Consider the following 20,181-nt stretch of genomic DNA (forward strand, 5'->3'; position numbering starts at 1 on the left):
GGTGTCACAGTTCACAACAGGTAGATATTAAATGTCTGACCACATGTGACATGGAGCCGCTGCGTGATGCCTCGCTCTTCTTTCTTTAACGAGGGGATTTCATGTCATCTGTATGATGTCACGTTGTCCTGATGAGAGTAAAAGCCGAATATTTTCCGGTAGTATGTACTAAGTCTAATAAAAAATGTCAGATTCTTCTGCATGAACGAGGGTTACATTTAGAATATGCATGAGAAGCCGAACATGCTGCTTAGGGTTTTGAGTGACAAAAAGTTCTCTCGACAGGACTGGAACATCATGTGGCTGTCTGAGTGCCGGAGTGATACATTTCGCTGGCATTAAGCAGTTTTGGGAAGCCATTCGTCCATCTGGTTTTGAAACTCATATCTTAAGTGTTACTCTCAACTGCCATCAGTAAAAACAGAGCTTTCTCTGTGATTTCTTCTCCTGATACAAAATGTGATCGAGGAGGCATTCGCTTTTGAATTGAATCACAATTTTGCTTGACATAAAGGAAATTAAATGTATTATTTTTTTTTTTTATACCAACATGTCATGGAGCTGCGTTCTTCAAATTATAAGGAATGCAGCCATGAAAAAAAAGTATTAAACCAGTGTGCAATACATGAGTCAACATATCAAAGGAGGGACAAATTTGTGGAAAGTTTACCTTCCCCCGGTCAAAGTTCTGAACGATCGTGAGATGCAGATACTCTTTTCTCTGCCACTCGCTCTGCATGGGGTAGTTGAGGAACTCTCTGAGCGGCCTGTCTGACCACTCCAACAACTCGTCGTAAAGCAGCAGGGTGTATGATGCCTCTGCAAACACGCGTCAGATCACACACATCGAAAAAGCAGCAGTTAAAACATGACGCATCTTTAAGAAAATATCACTCTGAATACAGAAAACGTGTAAAAAAATAAATGTATATACACACTTTACCACATGCAGTAAGGCCACAGTGATGTGTAACCCCACACATACCAACACCCACAATCACAATCATCTCCTTTAGGTGTACCTGTGTAGTTCTGTGCTTTCAGGTGCAGGTCGTACAGTTTGTGAATGTAGCGGATGTACATCTCCTCTTTGTTCAGCTCAGTTTTGTAGAAGTTCTGGCAGGAGAAGTGGGAGTTTCAGTGGGCAAAGAGCATCATATGACAAGGTGAGAGAGAGAGAGGGGGAGGAAAGGGCGAACAAAAGCTGAAGTGCAAATTGGATGCAAATGAAGACTAATATTAAAAGCAACAGATTGCTCTATGGTAGAGGTGAAACAGTATATTTCAGCTGCAGGTTTAAAGTGACTTCTAGTCCGTCTGCCTACACAAGCAGGTGCTCTTACAGATGGCTTCTGTTACATAAGAAAACTCAGTGGGCAGAGGAACTAAAAATTCAACAAGTCAGGAAAAAATAAAAATGTCTAAATGTGTCTTAAAATGCCTATATTAGCATTGTCATGCTATTTATCAAACAGGCTGATAAGATATCCTGCAACTCTCACTACAGTATGAAGGCCTGAACTGAAGAACTTAACAAGTTAACAAACAGTATGTTTTCATTTTTGGATAATCATTTATCAAGAAAGGGATTCCATAAGGCTTGTGATATTGGCAGATAAAAATATAATTTTTAAAATCAGAGTTTAAGATCCATTGGCTCTAAATTGTTTGAATACATTAAGAAGGTTAGCGACGCATCAAAAGACCTAAAGTAAAGCCTCTTCAAATGTTAATCATTTAAGTAGTTTCACTCACTGTCTTGCCAAGAGTTGCCAAACGAGAGAATATCTATACCACTGTTAAGTGTGTGTGTTAAACATAAACATACTGTCTTGAGTAGATTAGCTAAACTCAGCATAAAAAGTGGAGGAAGGTGAGCCAGACCCTGACAATAGGTGGAAAAATTGCCTAAAAGCACATCTAAAGACCATTAAATTAAAGTTTTTCCCAGTGTTTAACAGTGAGTTGTGGTATCACAGGACTTAAAGGTATGTCTCTAGGAGTGTCTGCAACTCACCAGTAAACTGACAGTACAGCCGATCTTTTTTCCATCCACCTCTCCCAGCTTCATACAGTCCCTGTGACAGAAACCTCATCAGACTAAGTGTGGACAGAATCTCATTTACAAATAAAAAATTCATTTTGATAAGTATGTTTGCATGTTTTATCGAGTGGGGTACAACTTGCACTCTCACCTGTAGTCGAGCAATCTCTCCATTAACCGAGTGACGGTAGCGATCAGAGAGATGCCGCTCTCCCTCCACGTCTCTCTCTCGATCTTCTTCAGCAGGCTGGAGGACGAGATAGAGAGATGTAAAGATCAAAGGAGACAAGAGGCACAGGAGCAAAATGGGAAAGGAAAAGGTGGCTGGCTGGCGGGCGGGCGGGCGGGTGGTGAGTAAAAAATAAGAAATAACTGCAAAAGAAAAAGGAGGCTGAAGCAAAATAGGAAATTAATCCCAGTCACACTTTTGTCACCTATGCTTGTTGGCCTGCCTGTGAGAGCGGACACAATCAAAATTACCAAAGGTGGCGAGAGAATATCACAAAAGTGCTGACCTCAATAGATTTTTGTTTGGAATTGATTGGTTATCTCAACTGGGCCAGGAGGAGAAGACAAACACATCAGAGCCGAATACGGCGAGAAACCCCCCTCTTAAAAAAAAAAAAACGTTAGCCCTTGCCGATGTTCCCCCTCACACAGACGACACAGAGAGAACCAAGAGGAAGAGCGTCTTACCTAGGGTACGGACCAAACAGAGGAATTCTACTCCAGGCGGGAAGCATAGGCGGAATAAATTAATATTAATACGATTAATATCAAACCACACACGCACACACACACGGGTTAGTTTGGGGATCACTGGAGTTAGTAGGAGGGAAATAAACTCAGGAACAAAAATCAAAACAATCAATTAATTAAGCAAGAAAAGATTAAAGTGGGCTAAAAATCATAAAACTTCAACTTTAATCAGCATTCTAGCCTTCTTAGTTATTTGAATATTAAGATTCCTTCTACATTTTTGACATAATATTACACATTATTTATAAAGAGTACTAGGAGTATCCATTGGTGCAGGCTATAGTTTACATATACAAATGGGGGAGAACAGAATGATTGACTGTGAAACACAAAAGGAACACTTTATGTGTGTTGATGAACATCAAGATCACACTTTGGTTCACATCTTTGTAAGTCGACACACAAGTGTGTACGTGAATCAGAAAATGGCTTTATTTAATGCAACAAAGTCTCTGGATGAGAACTAGTCCAATTATAGTTGGTGCTTGTGAAGAGGAGGCGTAAACACGGGCACAGAAAGAAGCAGGGATACACACACAAACTTACACACACACACACACACACACATATATATATCTATCTATAAAGAGTGAGGTGCTAGCATGCAAGAAACACAAGGAAAGAGTGGACAAGCAGCAGCCATAGAGGAGGCGTGAGTGAAGATGAAGGTGACTGAACACACTTACCTCTTATTATTATTTAACAATCTACTTCAATATAAACAGTTTCTGTGACTTTACGCTAAAACATATCTAACTTGGAATAAAGACAAAACTCCGTCCTCATTGACAGCCCCTTTTTCTTTCAAGGGATGTAGCTATCTTGGAGCATTAAAGCTGTTTTCTGTGTTCTTTCGATATCAGGGCTCTATTTCAAAAGAGGAACACGTACAGATAAAGCATCCATTTACAGAGAAAACATGCTGTTGGCTGCATCATTTAGGTCATTGAGACTCAAAAAAACAGCTTTTTTTGGCAGTCAGAAGTGTTCTATCATCCTTAAGTAGCCTTTCTGTGTAGTCCTTTATTTCAAAATGTCTACAGCTCTTGAGTGTGCCATGTTACATAACACACCAGGCTCTTGACCCCATCTATTTCCCTTTGAAATCAAAGGTATAAAGACACGTTTAAGGAACCAAGCATCCCTGCCAGTAATGGATGTTACGTTCTTTCCGTGACTCACATGCTGTTGAAGAGCTCTCTGTACGTCTCGTCTCCTTTGCCCTCAGACATCAGGCTGTCCAGCTTATCGATCAGCTTGGCCTCCACCTGTGAGAGGACAGATATTTAAATATGACAGAGGACATCTGTTTCAATTACGTCGTTTAAATACAACAACTTAGATGGATTTTGATGTGTTGAGTGCAACTTTAAGAAAACTAACGCATGAACTGTTGACCTCCATGAGTAACCTGGCAACATTGCAGCGTACCACACCTTAAAAAAAGATACCTTTTCCCTTTTTTATAATAATGTCATATCAACAGTTCAAGTTGAATAACTTCTTTCTAGGAACATTTTGATGATAGCCTACATTCAATGTTCTTGTTCAAACACTTTTGATAGAATCTGAGTTTCTGGGAAGCGAATCTATTTTTGTACCTGTTTGAAATTGCCGCTGCGTCTCTGCTCCCAGTCCATCATGTCATGGAAGATGGGGATCATGACATTCCTCAGATCGGGCTGAGGCACCAGCGTCACCTCCAGGAACGGACCAATCATAGCTGGGATGAAGTTCAGCTTGTGCTCCCCTTGGAGGAGAGAGAAAGGTGAAAGGAGAGGTGAGGCATTCACTTTAAACCCGAACAACAGCAGATTGTTTCTGTCAGAGGCAATTTGGACCAACTGTAGGGCAGCCTATACTACAACACAGGCTCTGAAAACTCGGCTTACTACACAAACAATTGACCCACATACTTAATAAACTATCAAACTAATTTAATTTTAGAAAGTTTATTTCAAAACAAGCAAAAACACTCTAATGCACCTGAAAATACGAGAAGTAAGGATAAAATAAGAACCTAATTGGCCAATCACGGACTGAACAAAGAACAAAAGCATCCACACAAAGCAGAATGACTTATCCAGCTGGCTACCATGGTAACAAATACTTTTTAGCACAGAGGGAACTGCCGAGAGTTTTTTTTTTTTTTTTTTTTTTTTTACTTTCCATCAGCTCAAGTACAAAGCAACACTGAAGAATTTATTAGCCTCCAGTTTCTCCGATGCGAGTGCATTACACGAACTTCAAGAACACAACTTCTGCATCAGAACGGAAATAAATAAGTCGGCATCTAAGGGCTTGTTTTCAGAGTCCTGGAAGAGAAACTTACTCCTGAAAAGGGAGACAGTTTACATCATCTCATCTGTAGCAACAGTTTGATATTTTGTTAAACTTAGAGAAGTAAATCTCAGATCAAAACTGTGAGCGTTGCGTTGTAAGATGGGGATGTTCTGGTCTTACCTAAATTCTGCCACATGCTGAAGATCTCACAGCCCATCATCACCCTCATGTCTCCATACCTGCATGAGAGAGAGTCAGGGTTAGAAATGAGTGCTCGCTGCAGTACAGTATACTGTGTGTGTGTGTGTGTGTGTGTGTGTGAGTGTGTGTGTGTTGTTACTGCAGCAAGCAGGATAAGAGTGCACATGGCTCCTCAGAGGCCATCCGAGCAAGGAACAGCGAGTGTGTAAAAACATGCATTTTTAAAGAAACAAGCTTTACTTTTCCAGAATCTTCTTCCTCTTGGAGGGAGAGAAGGACTCCAGCTGAAGACACGGCTGGTTGATGAATATTACAGACAGGTAGAAGTACGAATCCCACACCTGAAAAATGATAGTGAAAAAAAAACAACTTTAAACACTGTGTAGTTTTCAGAAATAAGGGCAGATGATTTAAGTATGGGTATCAAGATATTCTTTATATTAGGATATTTCAGTGGTATTTTTTATTCTGTCTTTCTTGAAAGGATACTGTCAAAATATATTCAAAATGAATCTTGGACAAGGACGAGTAGATCAACAGTATTATGTTAGAGTGAAGTAGTACCACATTGAAATTGTATTTTATTCATAATAGATATCTTCTTGTACCTGTATGTTTGTTTGGGTACAGTCATGTTGCTGCATTTAGAAAGTAAAGCTGCTTGATCCCCCCTCCCCCCCCCCCCCTTCCTCCCCCCACACACAGACAAAACATTTCCCCCTACCTTGTAGTCAAACTTGTCATTGAGAAAGTTTTTCCTCAGAGCGTCGGAAAGATAGAGGACAGTCGTGATGATGACACTTCAGAGGGAAGAGACAGAGAGGAGAAGTTGAAGAGGGTTATTTTTTGCTGCCTTCGAGAAACGAATGTATCACAGTGAAAAGTCGATACACAATTCAAATGGCTCATGTATCAAGTGGGAGTGTAGAGGTCAAGAGATTTAACAAAAAAAGAAAATCCAGGAGGAAAAAACGTGCAATAACATGTTTTGTTAATCGAGGCCAAAAATAACCTCAGAGCAGCGTTTAATTGTGTCGTCACAAGTGAAACAGTGCAATAGCCTTGGTTTAAATGAGAGCAACACATCAAAAACCACTTTAATCTTTAACTTATATGATAAAGATACATGCCCTTGGATTACTGAATGGAAGATAATGACCTTTTAAAAGAGACGAGTTGGAGCACTCTCACATAATACTTTACACACAGATGAGATCTCTTTGAGTTATAACAAATTGGCCGACTGAAGTTTGAAATTACATCTGTGGCATATCCGAGAACATCGGTCGCATGTTACAATGGGTCACCACTTTATCAGCGAGTCTTATTATTTTGATTCATTTCCTCATTTATTCGCTGCGTCATTCTGAGGTCTTACTTGTTTGTGACCAACCGCATGACAGTCCAGTCTTTGGGAAACATTTCTGGTCGGATTAGGATCCTGAATACTGTGAAGATCTGAAGAAGAAAGTCCTGGAACACACACACACACACACACACACACACACACACACACACACACACACACACACACACACACACACACACACACACACACACACACACACACACACACATAAAAAAAAACTTACAATGCAGGCATGTTTTCATTTGATACCCAAATCAGCTTGTTGAGCTGAATTCAAGTGTGAGCAGCTTTTTCAAGAGTCTCTGTGGAGAAACAGACTTTGCTTACATCACTCAATGACACGTACTGGTAGTATTTATTTAAAGTAGGATTGGAGAGACTTGTTAGTTTACAACATGCTTAAATCGAAGGATTCAATTGGAGTATGGAATCAAATGTAGCCCCTTGATGTCTCTGTCCATGGTGCTGAAAAGTCTGTCTTGTGTTCTTGTGATAAAAGTACTCGAGGAGAACTGTCTCCTCAGATAAGTAACCTCAAGCTAACAGGGCCAGCTTGAAGTTACTTACTGTCTACTTATCCTGAAAGTCAGCGAGTTGATATTTCTCACTTGCATGAACTCATGGCCTTATTAAGTTTCTCAGTCTCTCTGCTTCTCTTCATTATGCATCCTACCACAGCTGACCTTGTGGAACACATTTGAAAATGTACACACACACACAGAGGACACAAACACTCGCAGCTAGAGTCAATCAACATGTTTTTTGTTTTTTTTTCAGAAAAGTGTGCAAGTGCAGATGGTGAGTCACTTTGAAGTAAGGAAAGTTTCTGACAACAATTTTAAAAGAGGCAAAGGAAGAAACAGAGACAGAGAGGCGTGAAGACGGAGCGAGGACTCGAGGACTCCAAGAGGGAAAAGCAAATGTTGTACAAACAATGATTAGAATATCAAATCCAAAAAAAAAAAAAAACATATCCATAGCGATGCTTCCCTATCTCTTCACCCAATATTCATAATGCAATGCTTGAAAAGAATAAAGATCTGAAAATATAAAAACAGGCTTGTGGGCATTCCAATAAACACTTGTATTCCACTTTTGTAAATAACACTCTGCATTATTTACAATTTGATTCCTGCCGGCTCTCTACCACGCCATTATTACTCATTCAAATCCTCTATTGATATTTGACTGTAGTTCATGTTTAATAAATGACACACAACCTTCATTGTAATCAGTTTGGCATTATGCTGTGAAGCTTTAAATGCAGGGTTGGTAACTCAGGTTAAGCAGGGTGGGCGGTTATAAGTGACCTTGGCAGAGGTCATTTGAGCTGAGCCTTCTCTGTCATCCTCCAGTAGATGTGGAATTGCTCTGGGGACAGTGAAGCGCTTTGAGTGCATGCTAGTGCATGGTAAGTAAGGCTGGGAATCTTTGGGTGTCTCACGATTCGATTATTGGGGTCACGATTCGATTTAGAATCAAAACAATTCTGGATTCATTGATCCATGGATTCAAAGTCTATTTTTGAATTAGTACATACTTCAAGATCTACTCCAGTCGTCTGTGAGACTTGAATTTCTTGCTGCTCCATTTGGCATTCTACTGAGTTAAAAAGCTAGCCTAAGCACTTAGCAGTGGGTGACAGAAAACCAAAAAAGGATTTTTGGAAGTTATGAATATATTTTAAATCTTAGAAGAGAAGAATCTCGATTTTTACATATATTGATTTTTTCCCACCTCTTATGGTAAGGGTAATGTTCAGACAGGGAGCCAGAGATGCATTTGATTGGTACTTTCCATCCGGACCTCATGACAGTGATAGGTCAGACTTTTTACAGGATTACAGCAGCTTGAGATGAACACTCTTTTTTTCAGAGCACAGGATTTATTGATTGCTGTCAGGGTGTGAAGACCTTTCTAACAAATATAATGAAAAGTGTATGCTGAATAAAATTACCAACCCTACCTTTAAGGTATATATTCATCAAACTAACTATCTGAGTTAGTTTAGATACATTCAAGGGTAGAGAGCCAAAGATGCATTGCCATAGACATGTTATCAAGAGACAGAGAAGGATGTGTTGGTCTCACCCTCAGGTTGTCTTTGCTGCTGAATGCCTGCAGAAGCTGCTGGTAGTGTCTGTCACTCATCTGTCGCAGGAGGGCCAACAAACATGCCACAAACTCTCCCTGAACCGAAAAAAAAACAACAACAAAGAAAGTTGATTGAGAATCACAATGTTGCGTTATAACCAGGATTATATTCAGTGTGTGTCCTAAGGAGAAATTAGCTCAGAAAAAAAGCTTAACTATGGTGTTACAGAAGATGAGAAAATAATCACTGTACTGTATTTACTTTACAGAAAGCCTTTTATTAACCTGCATTGGCGGTTGGTTAGAATTGGTGCACCTTCCACATTTCTTTCAGTCTTCTTCATAAGACAATGATGGCAATGACCATCTCATTATTACACACCTCACCATTTCCCTTTAGTGCTGTGCCGTATCATAAATCTTAATTATGGCCCTTAATGTTAATAATGTTGGTGGAATTATAGTCACCATGGCAGCAGTCCAATTTAAAATCTATAATTACTCTTGCACATTTTGTTAAGTCCCAAAACAATTTATAAATTAAAATCACACACACGATGCACGAGGCAAAACACACACACACACACACACACATACAGTGACATCCTGGAACTGCAGTCTCATGGTGGGTCCTGCAGGCTGGGGCCGGTTGCTAATTTCCAGGATGGTCCGCAGCAAAACTCCCAGCAGGCTCTCTACGATTAGCTCCACCTCTTCTGAGACCACCGGCTCCTGCACAAAGGATAAAACACTCGTTAATTACGGCGCATGGGGACAGCACTTTACTTCCACTTTATTAACATACACAAGAAAAGAGGAGCCTCTTGTCTCTCAGGGTCATCCTTGAGATTCAAACGACGACTTCATTTCTCCTCCAAAGTTGCATGACTATTCACTTTAAATTCATCTTCATCAATTTGCATTCTTTTTTCTTCTTTTTTTTTTTAAGACACAACCTTGAACCATGATCGACAGCTGACGTCCAAGATCCAAAGTATGCATTCTTTGCCCTTTAATCTTACTTTAATCACAGTTTTAATGAGTCTTGAACCCGGCAGTTTGAGAACATAAAGAAAGTCTCAAGGCTAAGAGCGACATCTTGAAACTCTTAATTCACAGGAAAGGAGGAGAATGGAAAGAGAATAAAAGAAGGTGAAATACAAAGGAGACGTAGACGGATAGAGATTAAAAGAAACTCAGAGAGAGTGGAGGATAAACTGATGGGGGTGTGTGTGTGTGTGTTTGTGTGTGTTTGTGTGTGCAACTCCCTGCAGTCTCTACCACTGACAAGACAGACAGGTCTTGGACAGAGCGATAATGAGAAGGAGCCTCAGACTGGCACATTGGCTGCCACTGCTGTCACTTCCCTTTACATGCAGTGCCAGTCTGTGTGTGTGTGTGTGTGTGTGTGTGTGTGTGTGTGTGTGTGTGTGTGTGTGTGTGTGTGTGGTCTGTATATGTGTGTATATCCTACTGGGCGCCTTTACCACTAGCTGCCCCTCTGGCACACACGGTTCAAGCCAGGCAACCCAAGCTGTGACACACATGCACAAATCAGACAAACACACACACACACACACACACACACACGCACACACGCACACACAGCTCCAAGTGACTGCCACCTCAACAATGCACACTGCTTAATTGATGGGACTCATTACTGGACCTCACGGCTGCCAATGTCCTTGTTACCAAGACTAATTGACCATATACACACACAACAAAGCAATCTTTTATTGCAATGTATTGGCAAGGAAATTGCCTTAAGACTAATTTCTTGAGCTTTCACTTCCGTTTAAGTTATCTTTCCAGGTATTATGGTGGTAATTCTTTTGTACACTCTTGTTGAACAGCATAGCAATTTATTTTTAACTGCACGTGATAATGTTTGCTTATGAGTCGCTAGTTTTTTATGTAGAGATGCACCGAGCTGGTTTTTTGTTTTTCAGTTCCGATGCAATTTTGATACATATGCACTGATCCCGATACTGATTCAGAAATGTTTTTAATCATAAATACTCATGTTATTGTTGTTGTTGGCTTTATCTAGCTTCAAAGAGATGCAGTAAACCAGACACTGCATTGTGCTGGCTTAACATACAAACAGGAAGAAGCAACAACTCTCAGGTTTTCAAATTCAATCTTTTAAACTGAACTGTTAACTTAACTTGTAACTTTTGATCATGCAGAAGGAGGTCTTGTATGAACGTCGTCATGGAGACGATTTCAGGACACTTCTTACAGTTCAGTCAGAATGTCTTCAAAGACAGACTGTGCGAGTCGAGAATGTCTAAAGTGGCCAATTTTTCTGACTAAGTCTGATAACGATACATAAATTACGTCAATATCAGACCCGATACCGATATAAGATCGAATCTGTCCCATCTCCAGTTTTATCCGAAGCTAAGCTAACTGGCTCCTAGTAGCTTTATATTTATTGAACAAGTTTGAGAGTGGCACCAATCATGAAATGGCAACATTTATGTTTGTCATTGTACCTTGTCCCTTTAAAAACAAAAATGAATTGAATAAAAATCTTCCTGATTCCTGTTAAAGTGTGTTTTAAAACATTTCTACACCAGAAAGGTTGAGTTGGACTTTTACAAAACATCATCCCTGCTTCACTTACCGCAGTGCTGATTTCCTCCTTCTTTAAGAGGGACAGCATGCTGGTGAGGATGCGTGCACACATGACCAGGTCTCTCTGCTCCTGCATGTGTGCCTGGAGGACCCGGAGCACCACGGGCAACAGGACACACCGCGACTCTGCGACGCACACAAGCAATTTTAAGTTGTCATACATCAAAGCCATAATAATGTATGATGAGTAAAGACAGAAAACATCAACAGGGGGAACACACTTATCTTCTGCAGCTGCAACAGTTCTCTTCTGCTCTCATGAGTGATGTCACTTAAACATTATTAAATGTATCTCAATGAAAGTCTTTACGCTACTTTAATATGGTTTTGCACGAGGGATGTGTTTGCTGCTTACATGCAGCCTTTGGGAGCAATAAGAAGTGAAACTCTGACAGTTATCTGCTTCAGTGTACATCCCTTTATTGGAAACAATTTAATGACATGAAGTCAGGTGCACTGTGGGGTCAAAATTAGTGAAGGTGTTTCTCATTGACCGCCCTGCAGGAGCGCACACCCAATGGTATAATATGGACTAATAGCCTGTTGGACAAACTTCATGCAAACATACAGCTCTCTGAATATTGTCTGCATTATGGATGTGAATCTATGTGATCAAATCTGTTTGTTTGCCTCTGTGCTGTTTATTTTCCCTGTGTGTTTATAATCTGTATGCAAAGCTTTTGGGGTTCTTTGCTCACACACTTTTTCCCTGTTTGGTTTTTACAAGCTTTGAGTATTCATATCAAAGCGAACATAAACTGCGCATATGTTTGTGTGTGTGAGTCTTTACCTGGGTTGACGTAAAGCTGGCTCTCCACTGTTTTGGCAATGCACTGCAGTTTGACGGCCTCAAGGGGGCAGTCAGCGTGGACGGTGGTTGGCAGGCTGCCCAGCGTCTCCCTGACGAAGCCGGCCACCTCGCGCACTGTGAAGATCTTCAACAGCTCGCCGTAAACTAATGGGAATGTCCTCAGGAACACCGCCTAGGCAGATCAGTGAAATGTTTAATCATTCGGAGGCTAAATGGAACAGACACTGTGAATCCATTATCTTATCTTTTCACAGCTGCGAGCGATCACGTTGCACATTAAAATGAGTGGAGCATTTTAAAAACAAGGATCTGGATGTTTTATACTGTTTTTGTTTTATGATTTAAATAATTGTCCCCTTAATCTGTGTAGTAATCTTATAATGGACCATTGGTTTAATGGTGATTAGAACATAAGGGCGGCTGTGGTTCAGTTGGTAGAGTTGGTCGCCTCTCAACCGGAAGGTCGAGGGTTTGATCCCCAGCTCCTGCAGCCACATGTCTGATGTGTCCTTGGGCAAGACACTTAACCCCGAATGGCTCCCGCTGATTTGTCGGCGGCGTATGAATGTATGTGAATGGAATTAATTCATTCTAATGGTACCTTAACATAGCAGTTTGAGAATGGGTGTGAATGGGTGGGTGTGATCTGCGATGTAAAAGCTCTTTGAAAACACAAGCTCAAGTCAATTTACCATTTACATCTGTTAAAGTTCAATTAGCTATGTTCCCTTTCCTTGTATAAGATTATAAAAAAACATGCACTTTTTATGAATACATGTGTTCATGCAGAGTTGTTTATTAGCTAAAACAAAAGTACACTTTTACTACCCTGCTGTGACTCTCATACTATCTGATATGACTGAATGGTTTGAACTCCAGCAGTCAGGGATTATGCACATTCAACTAAAAGGCGACCTCAGTGGGATTGCAGTCTGTTGCCAGATTTAACTCCTCTGTCTGTCTGATGCCATTTCAGATTCTCACCGCAGTTGAAAAAAAACCATGATTACAAAACATTTAGAGAGATGAGTCACCGTCTCTTTTTTTTTCCCCCCTTCTGTTTACCTCCGTTTTTCTAGGATAGAAGGCACTTTTCAGCACCACTTTGTATCACTGTCACAGGTGTTTACTTCTGATAGAAGAGCAGTTGGAGTTCAGCACCAAAATGATCTAAAGTAGAGCTAATTGGTGATAATTACGAGGGTTTAAGTGATTTCATGTTTTGAATAAGTATCAAAGCTGAACAACTCTGTTTGGAGGTTCATCAATCAAAAGACAATCTTCCTTTTCAGATGAAACCTTTAGCTCTCATCTCTCTGAAGAGTTTATGTCTAAATTAATAAATGACTTCAGGGGGAGAATCCTGCGTTCTTTGTTTGCAAAATTTAATGTTCAGGAATTATCTGTCCTTTCAGAAATCCTTATGTACATTTACTTCATGAATTAACATTAAAGATCCCTAGTATTAAAAAGAACAAAATACAATAAGTTACAGGTACTAAATTATGGAAACATGGCATTGCTATCTTGGCAAGTTAGTTCGCCCGCATGCCGCAGATTAACTCGGATTAGCATTAGCCTGGCGTGCATCTCTCCACAGCTATTGTTGTGTCGAGAATACAGATTAGTCGGGCTCAGAAGTCATGGGAGGGATGAAGTGGAGCTTTTCGGATGGCATGGAGAGGGCATGGCTGGAATAGCTAATGTCACCCTCGTTCCCGATGTGTCAAAGTGAGGTGATTCTTTGTTTTTTTTTGTTTTTTAACAATGTGACTGAAAGAGACTGCAGGGTTCGAAACAAAAGTGCTTGGGTTTTGACAGCTCAACTCATTCTGTCAGCCTCTTGGGAAATAATTGTTCACCCGAGCTGGGGGAAAAAAAGAAACCCTGATGTAATAATTGAAAGGATGATAGAATGAAAACACATGCTCCGGGTTCACATGGGAGTGAAAAACAAGGGGGGATACAAGAAAGGAATTTTTCAATAGAATGAATACACACGGAAGTTACACGCAAGGTTTGTCTGACTTCAGCACCGAGAGCAAGCCGGGGTTTAATCGATTAAAAGACTACAAGGCTCTAATGGACTTAAGAGGAGCGATCGGATAAATGAGACAAATGAGAACACACTGAAAATACAATAAGGAAGAGAGAGAGAGAGAGAGAGAGAGAGAGAGAGAGAGGGGAAGAAGACACAGAAGCTACATGTGTAAAAATGTAATTTCCTTTCACAAGTGAAGGAAATATAGACAGAAACCACACAAGCAGCTGTTTCTGGTGTGTAATTAGGATTTTAGCCTATTTGTTTTGGTCTTGTTTGAAAACAGCAGAGGCGGCTGCCCCGCTGTGCAGACCTCCCAGCAGAAAAAGGAAAAAAGCTGCCACAGAATTTTCTATTCCCACTCAAAAACCCTCCGGCAGCATGAAATTCAATTACAGACAATTTCTCACCTATCACAGCAGCTTAAAGAGGAGTCCTCGAGAAAGAAAACATAAAGTGGTGTGAACAAGATTTTACACCACACGAACGAATGTGGAGGCTCACACACACACACACCTGTGTTTGTGCAACGGGGCTTGTGCCTTTGTTTTCCTGCGAGAGGAAGAAGCGGATGGACATGAAGAGCTCGTGGATGCACACTCGGAACTCCTCCTCATTCTGGCCTCCCGTGGCCAATGAGAAGAGCCGGCGAGACTGGATGATGTACTTGAAGATGTACTCAGTGGCCTGAGGGGAAGAGGGGGGGAAAAAATAATCATCAGTCATCATCTGTTTGGTGGTAATAAAGCCCTGCAAGCAAGTGTGCCTTCCTTCTCAGAGAGAAAGCTTTCAAACATGGAAGTGATTTTAAATTTGAGCATCTTTGAAAGCATTTATCAAAGTGCAGAAAATGTAAAGCTGGGAAAGAAATTCTATTTTAGAAGTTAGTTTAGTTTTTTTGCCTTTTCATTTTCGTATGAACATTTTAAAAAATCTAGCTTACTCCTCCTGCTTCCTCTGAAGATGCCTGCCCTTTTTTTAAAGCTATATTGATACATATTTGCATGTTCTAGCTGCTAAAATATGAGGATTTGCTACTTTCTACGTTCCCCCCCCCCCCCCCCCAAGTATATTTATGTTTAACACAGATTGCAAGATGTCATTCAGAAACTTTAAACTACACCTTATGCTCTGAGTGCTCTGAATTGTCGTACATTTTCAGACAAAAAACACAACTTATTAAAGGGCGTGACTAGTCGCGGCACTTGTGTAAACCTGTTAAGTAGAGTTGATTTAAAAACCTAATCAAAGACATCTACCCTGCAAACATATCTGCAGTGTATCACTTATCTATTATTTACTGCATGACAGAGTAGCATTTATTTCTGCTGCAGAACATCTCCCGTGAATGATAAACGAGGAAGCACACTACAGGAGCCGCAGTGTGCTTCTCCAACGGCGCATCTGCATGAGTCATTAGAATAATGTGATGTGGATTCCCAACACCGGAGGCATTTCTGCTGATTAAAATTGCATGCAGCGTAATAGATTGAGGAGGAGAATAATGAATGGTGGTGTGATGTGTTTGCTGCTGACGGGGTGGGGAGAAATTAGCGAGAGTGGCAGTGAGAGGGGGCAAAGTTTGTTTGTTTGTCTTTCTGTGTTGATGTACTTGACTGTGCGTCTGTTTTGATGCATCTCTCTGGCTGCCTTTGCGTGTGTTCTGCATGTGCACATTTCTCACCTTGAGCACCTGCTGAATGTGATCCTGGTGTTCCGCGTCAACAATGCGGTCCACGTACCACTTCAGGACTTTGATCAGATCCCTTGAGAAGACACACAAGAGCAGTACTTAGTAGCATCACTCACCCCGAGCTATGTCGCACATAACGTCTCTCGCAGGATTTGGCAAACAGATGAGGCAACGCTGCGTTTTGACTTGAAACACTTCATTACACAAAGTTTAAATCAACTTCAGAAAGAATCCATAAAAAAAATAATAAAAAATCTTTGGATGGTTTTGAAAACAATTAAGCTGCTTTAAATGGCAGACTTCAGACCAATGACGCACAAACTCAATTACAGTCTGCTGTTGTTTGTTTCAGTTTTTGGAGAGGTGTAGTTTCGGATAAAACTCTTCAAATCTGAAGAGATATTTCAAGAGACACTTCCTCTTTGTGCAGCAAAAGGCAGGTAACAAAGAGAGATTACTGAATGAGAGGATTTTTTTCATTCTAATAAGTACTGAATGAGACATTGGGTGCCTCTTATTAACTAAAAATAGAAAGAAAAGCAGTGATATGCATGCAGAAGATGTGTGGTAATTATTAAAGCTTTGACACTTTTAATGAAACAATTCCACAGGTAATAGAGTTTAAAGCAGATGGTGATGGAGGCATTCTGTGTGTGGACGTGGGTGCATGCAAAGACTGAAAAAATTAGCAGAAGAAACAGCATCAGCCCCCTTTTCTTAGCAGGTACAGAGAGTGTTAAGAAGACAGCCGGTGTGAACAGCAGGTTGTGAATATGTGTGGAAGTATGTAAGGAGGAACGAGGAGGCGATGAAGAAAATGTTCAATTCCTCTTTTTATCAGCCAGGGGGCACCCTAAGCATTTCATTGCCAACATCTTAGTTTCCTCGACTAAATCACAGCACAGAGCTGAGCAGGGCTGCCTCCGAGCGCTGCCTGGTGCAGGTCAGCCTTTCTGACTGTGTGCTCATGTGATGCAGCGTGTCATTAGAATACAATACACACCTTCAGGCTGTGTTACTAACTGTACGCTCAAGGTTACATTTAAAGTAGTGATGTCCGGAAACGTCACATACCTGTAGGACAAAGCTCCGGCAAAGTGACTCTCTATGTAGGTGTCCATGACTGGTTTGAAGTGCTGGAATTTGCTATCCTGGAGGAGGTTGATGATATGGACCTGGAAATAAAAATACAGTCAAAATGATTATATTTTCTCTCATTTCCTAAAATGTAGGAAATATTTCAGTTGTCCCCCCTTAAGACGCTTTATGGTTGAAAGAAGTTACAAAGGAGATTTTCTAAATAGCTTAAGCTTATCCTTACGACATACACAGTGATTTGGTAAGACGTTCATTATATCATATGTCCATTTTTTTAGAATCCTAGCTATCAAATACATCTTTCAAAGTGATACTATGGTGTAAGAAAAGCGCTAAAAACAGCAAATCAAAAATTAAAAGCACTTCCCTTCTCAGATTGTCAAATACAAAAGATGTGAGAAACAATAAAAATAGACATTAGCTTATTCAGGTGTCTAAAAATATATCAGAATCAAGGCCGCACGTGTTCCTCTCTGTTGTGTGCAGGTTGTTGTGTTGTGCTCAGAGTTTGTCTGACCACAGAAGATAAGTCCTCTTGTCAGACTTGTTGAATTGATCTCAAAACCACAAAAAAGGAAAGCTAATGACCACAACCGGGGCTCACTAGACCTTTTCATCATTGATAACTCGCTGAGAGGAGAGAGAGAGAGTGTGTGTTCATGTGTCAGTGTGGGAGTGATGGAGAGAGAGAGAGACAGAGAGAGAGAGAGAGAGAGAGAGAGAGAGAGAGAGAGAGAGAGAGAGAGAGGAAAGGGGGGATCGATCATCCCGCTCTATCAGCGCAGTGCAGCAGAACCAGCATGAGATTGGTTCAGTAGCAGTGTAGCGTTACATCACTAGATCTTTCCATGACAGTGTGTTTGTCTTTTCTGTTTTCAGACGATATAGGATTGAGCTTGACATATGAGGAAAAAGAGAAAACAGAAGATAGAAAAGAAAAAAAAAATCACCTGACCTTTAGAAAAAGTTACTCACCAGAGAATCAAACACTTTGAGGCCGTATCTCTGAGAGCTTTCATCCAGAATACCAAAGAGAGTGTCCAGGGTGTCTTGTAGAAACTGTGGTGAAGAGGAAAGCAAAAAAACTTGAACTTTAAAAAACACATGGACTCAAATCAAATAAGAAATGATCAATACTAGAAATGCCAGGTTAGCAGAAAATATTCAGCGCAGAAATTCTGATTGTGTGTGCGCTTACTTTCACAATCTCAGAGCCATCAATCTCCTTCAGCTTGGAGAGGCTGTCGTTGATCCTCTCGGGGTGGGCTCTCCACTTCAACAGGTCCAGCATATCACCTGAGGGAAGGACAAAAAGAGGGAGCCAAGGAGGAGATAGTAAAAAAAAAAAAAAAAAAAAAAAAAAAAGAAGAGCCAAGAGCGCATGAAGTTAAAACAGAACGCATGTTTGACGGAAAAAGAAACGCAGGAATTTTGAGAGATATGCACCTCACATCACAAGGCATCACCACACCCTTCAATTCCAGCCCCCCCCCCAAAAAAACTCATCTAAATCCAAACAAATGATGACATTTTCAAGTGCAGCGGGGATAACAGAGATAAAAAGTCATTTTCCCTGAGCCAGGGTCCCCAGACATGCACATGAATAAAACATAAGCCTCAAGAAGAAAGTCTTTTAGATGTCTCTTTGGATTCGGTTCAAGCAGAAGCGTGTCTCTTTCTTGCAACTTAAAATGTGAGTTTGTCTGTGTGCGCACGTTTGTGTACGTCCATTACAACACAAGCTCTGCAATATGACTATAATCAAATCAACAACAAAATCTAATGTATTTGGGATATTAGCAGCCTGTTGCAAGAAAACTGTGCCTGGAGCTGTTCTACTTCCTAAAACACTGACAGTGTCTGGTCAAGTTTCAGACTACAAATCCTTCTTTGCTGCACATGTGATACAGCAAGTCAGGGTGATCGTTCACTTTTGGGGCTGCACAGTGGTGCAGTGATCCTGGGTCAAATCCCTGTCAGAAAAGAGCCTCTCTGTGTGGAGTCTGCATGTTCTACCTCTGCAGGCGTGGGTTTCTCTCTTCCTCCCACAGTCCAAAGACATGCTCGTTAGGTCAATAGGTGACTTTACTGTAGTGCAGCTGGTTGTCTGTCTCTATATGTGAGCTCTGTGATTGTTTCCTATCGCCCAGTGAAAGCTGGGATCGTCTCCAGCCCCCCCGCGACCCCAAAAGGGCAAAAAGTGGTATAGATAATGGATGGATGGATGTTCATAACTGTATAACACATAATGTTCTCAGCCTGCTGAAATAAGACTACAAAATTACATTCTTACAAGCAGATTCCTAAGCAGATGGATTAGTATTTTCAATTATGAGAAGCTAATCCATTCACGCTGCCTTTTCAAAGTTTTTGCCACATATTCGAATGGTTCAATTGGATATGTCAAATTCTTTCTTTCACAAAAAGTTGCCCTTCCCCCCTTTTTTAAAAAAAACTTTTATTTTTAGCTTTCTGGAAAGTTTTGAACTTAATTTTTGGCACTAAAATGTTCCATAAAGAATCAGCTCGTGTATTCAGGTTTCTCCAACGTGGCATAAGCCTATCAGCCAGAAACACCTCAACCCAGCGAGTGGCCAAAATGTCAATCTCCGAGTCTTGTTTACCATTCTGTGTGAGCTTGGTGGAGCAGAGGAAGCTGGTGATCCAGAAAGACTCTTTGGTGCCTTTCAAAGTCTGGTTGTTGGACGGGAGGTTGGCTTTGGAGAATGGCTGCTTCAGGTAGCGCGAACAGTCTGCCAAGCTGGTGTTCTCCTCACACTGAAGGAAAGGAAAAAGGAAGAAAAGATCACATTTTGTGAACTGGCACAGGAAAAGGAAAGAAGAGGCTTCAAATTATGCTGAAAAAAAAAAAACTGCTCCACTTTCTGATCTCACACTTTTTTTTTTTTTTCTACAAAACACATAATCAATAACATAACCTTGTTGTTTATTTTTGGATTTTTAAAGTGATGTTTTAATGCTCAGCCGAGGCAGTTTGAGCTCTGAAGCATCCACACACTTTGGACTGATTCTTCTGTGTCTATTTTAGGTCTGAGGAGAAAGTAGGCCATGCCAGCTTCATTGAGCTTTTCAGCAACTTCCATCTGGCATAAGAGTGGGGCCTTTTCCCCCCTCTGAGCGCTGG

At 40.8% G+C, this 20,181-nt stretch overlaps 1 protein-coding gene across 9 annotated transcripts in view; it reads right to left on the bottom strand.

Annotated features, from left to right (window-relative positions):
- The window catches only part of dock4b (dedicator of cytokinesis 4b), a 112,268-nt gene that overhangs the window by 25,791 nt on the left and 66,296 nt on the right, over positions 1-20,181 (bottom strand). For 6 of the 9 annotated variants that reach the window (XM_020639548.3, XM_020639553.3, XM_020639552.3 and 3 more), the window contains exons 17-37: positions 19,661-19,814; positions 18,235-18,332; positions 18,012-18,095; positions 17,013-17,113; positions 15,930-16,011; positions 14,762-14,932; positions 12,184-12,376; positions 11,383-11,519; positions 9,348-9,482; positions 8,748-8,846; positions 6,666-6,760; positions 6,012-6,087; positions 5,528-5,628; positions 5,267-5,325; positions 4,405-4,553; positions 3,986-4,071; positions 2,741-2,767; positions 2,196-2,291; positions 2,018-2,078; positions 1,023-1,116; positions 671-819 (exon numbers count right to left, since the gene is read on the bottom strand). In XM_020639548.3, coding sequence (XP_020495204.1) covers positions 671-819; positions 1,023-1,116; positions 2,018-2,078; positions 2,196-2,291; positions 2,741-2,767; positions 3,986-4,071; positions 4,405-4,553; positions 5,267-5,325; positions 5,528-5,628; positions 6,012-6,087; positions 6,666-6,760; positions 8,748-8,846; positions 9,348-9,482; positions 11,383-11,519; positions 12,184-12,376; positions 14,762-14,932; positions 15,930-16,011; positions 17,013-17,113; positions 18,012-18,095; positions 18,235-18,332; positions 19,661-19,814 — 2,247 coding nt within the window. The remainder of the gene's footprint in view (positions 1-670; positions 820-1,022; positions 1,117-2,017; positions 2,079-2,195; positions 2,292-2,740; positions 2,768-3,985; positions 4,072-4,404; positions 4,554-5,266; positions 5,326-5,527; positions 5,629-6,011; positions 6,088-6,665; positions 6,761-8,747; positions 8,847-9,347; positions 9,483-11,382; positions 11,520-12,183; positions 12,377-14,761; positions 14,933-15,929; positions 16,012-17,012; positions 17,114-18,011; positions 18,096-18,234; positions 18,333-19,660; positions 19,815-20,181) is intronic. The other 3 variants (XM_020639550.3, XM_020639554.3, XM_020639547.3) reach the window with 2 other exon arrangements.

This window comes from Labrus bergylta, chromosome 23 (assembly GCF_963930695.1).
Source record: "Labrus bergylta chromosome 23, fLabBer1.1, whole genome shotgun sequence".
NCBI lineage: Eukaryota > Metazoa > Chordata > Actinopteri > Labriformes > Labridae > Labrus > Labrus bergylta.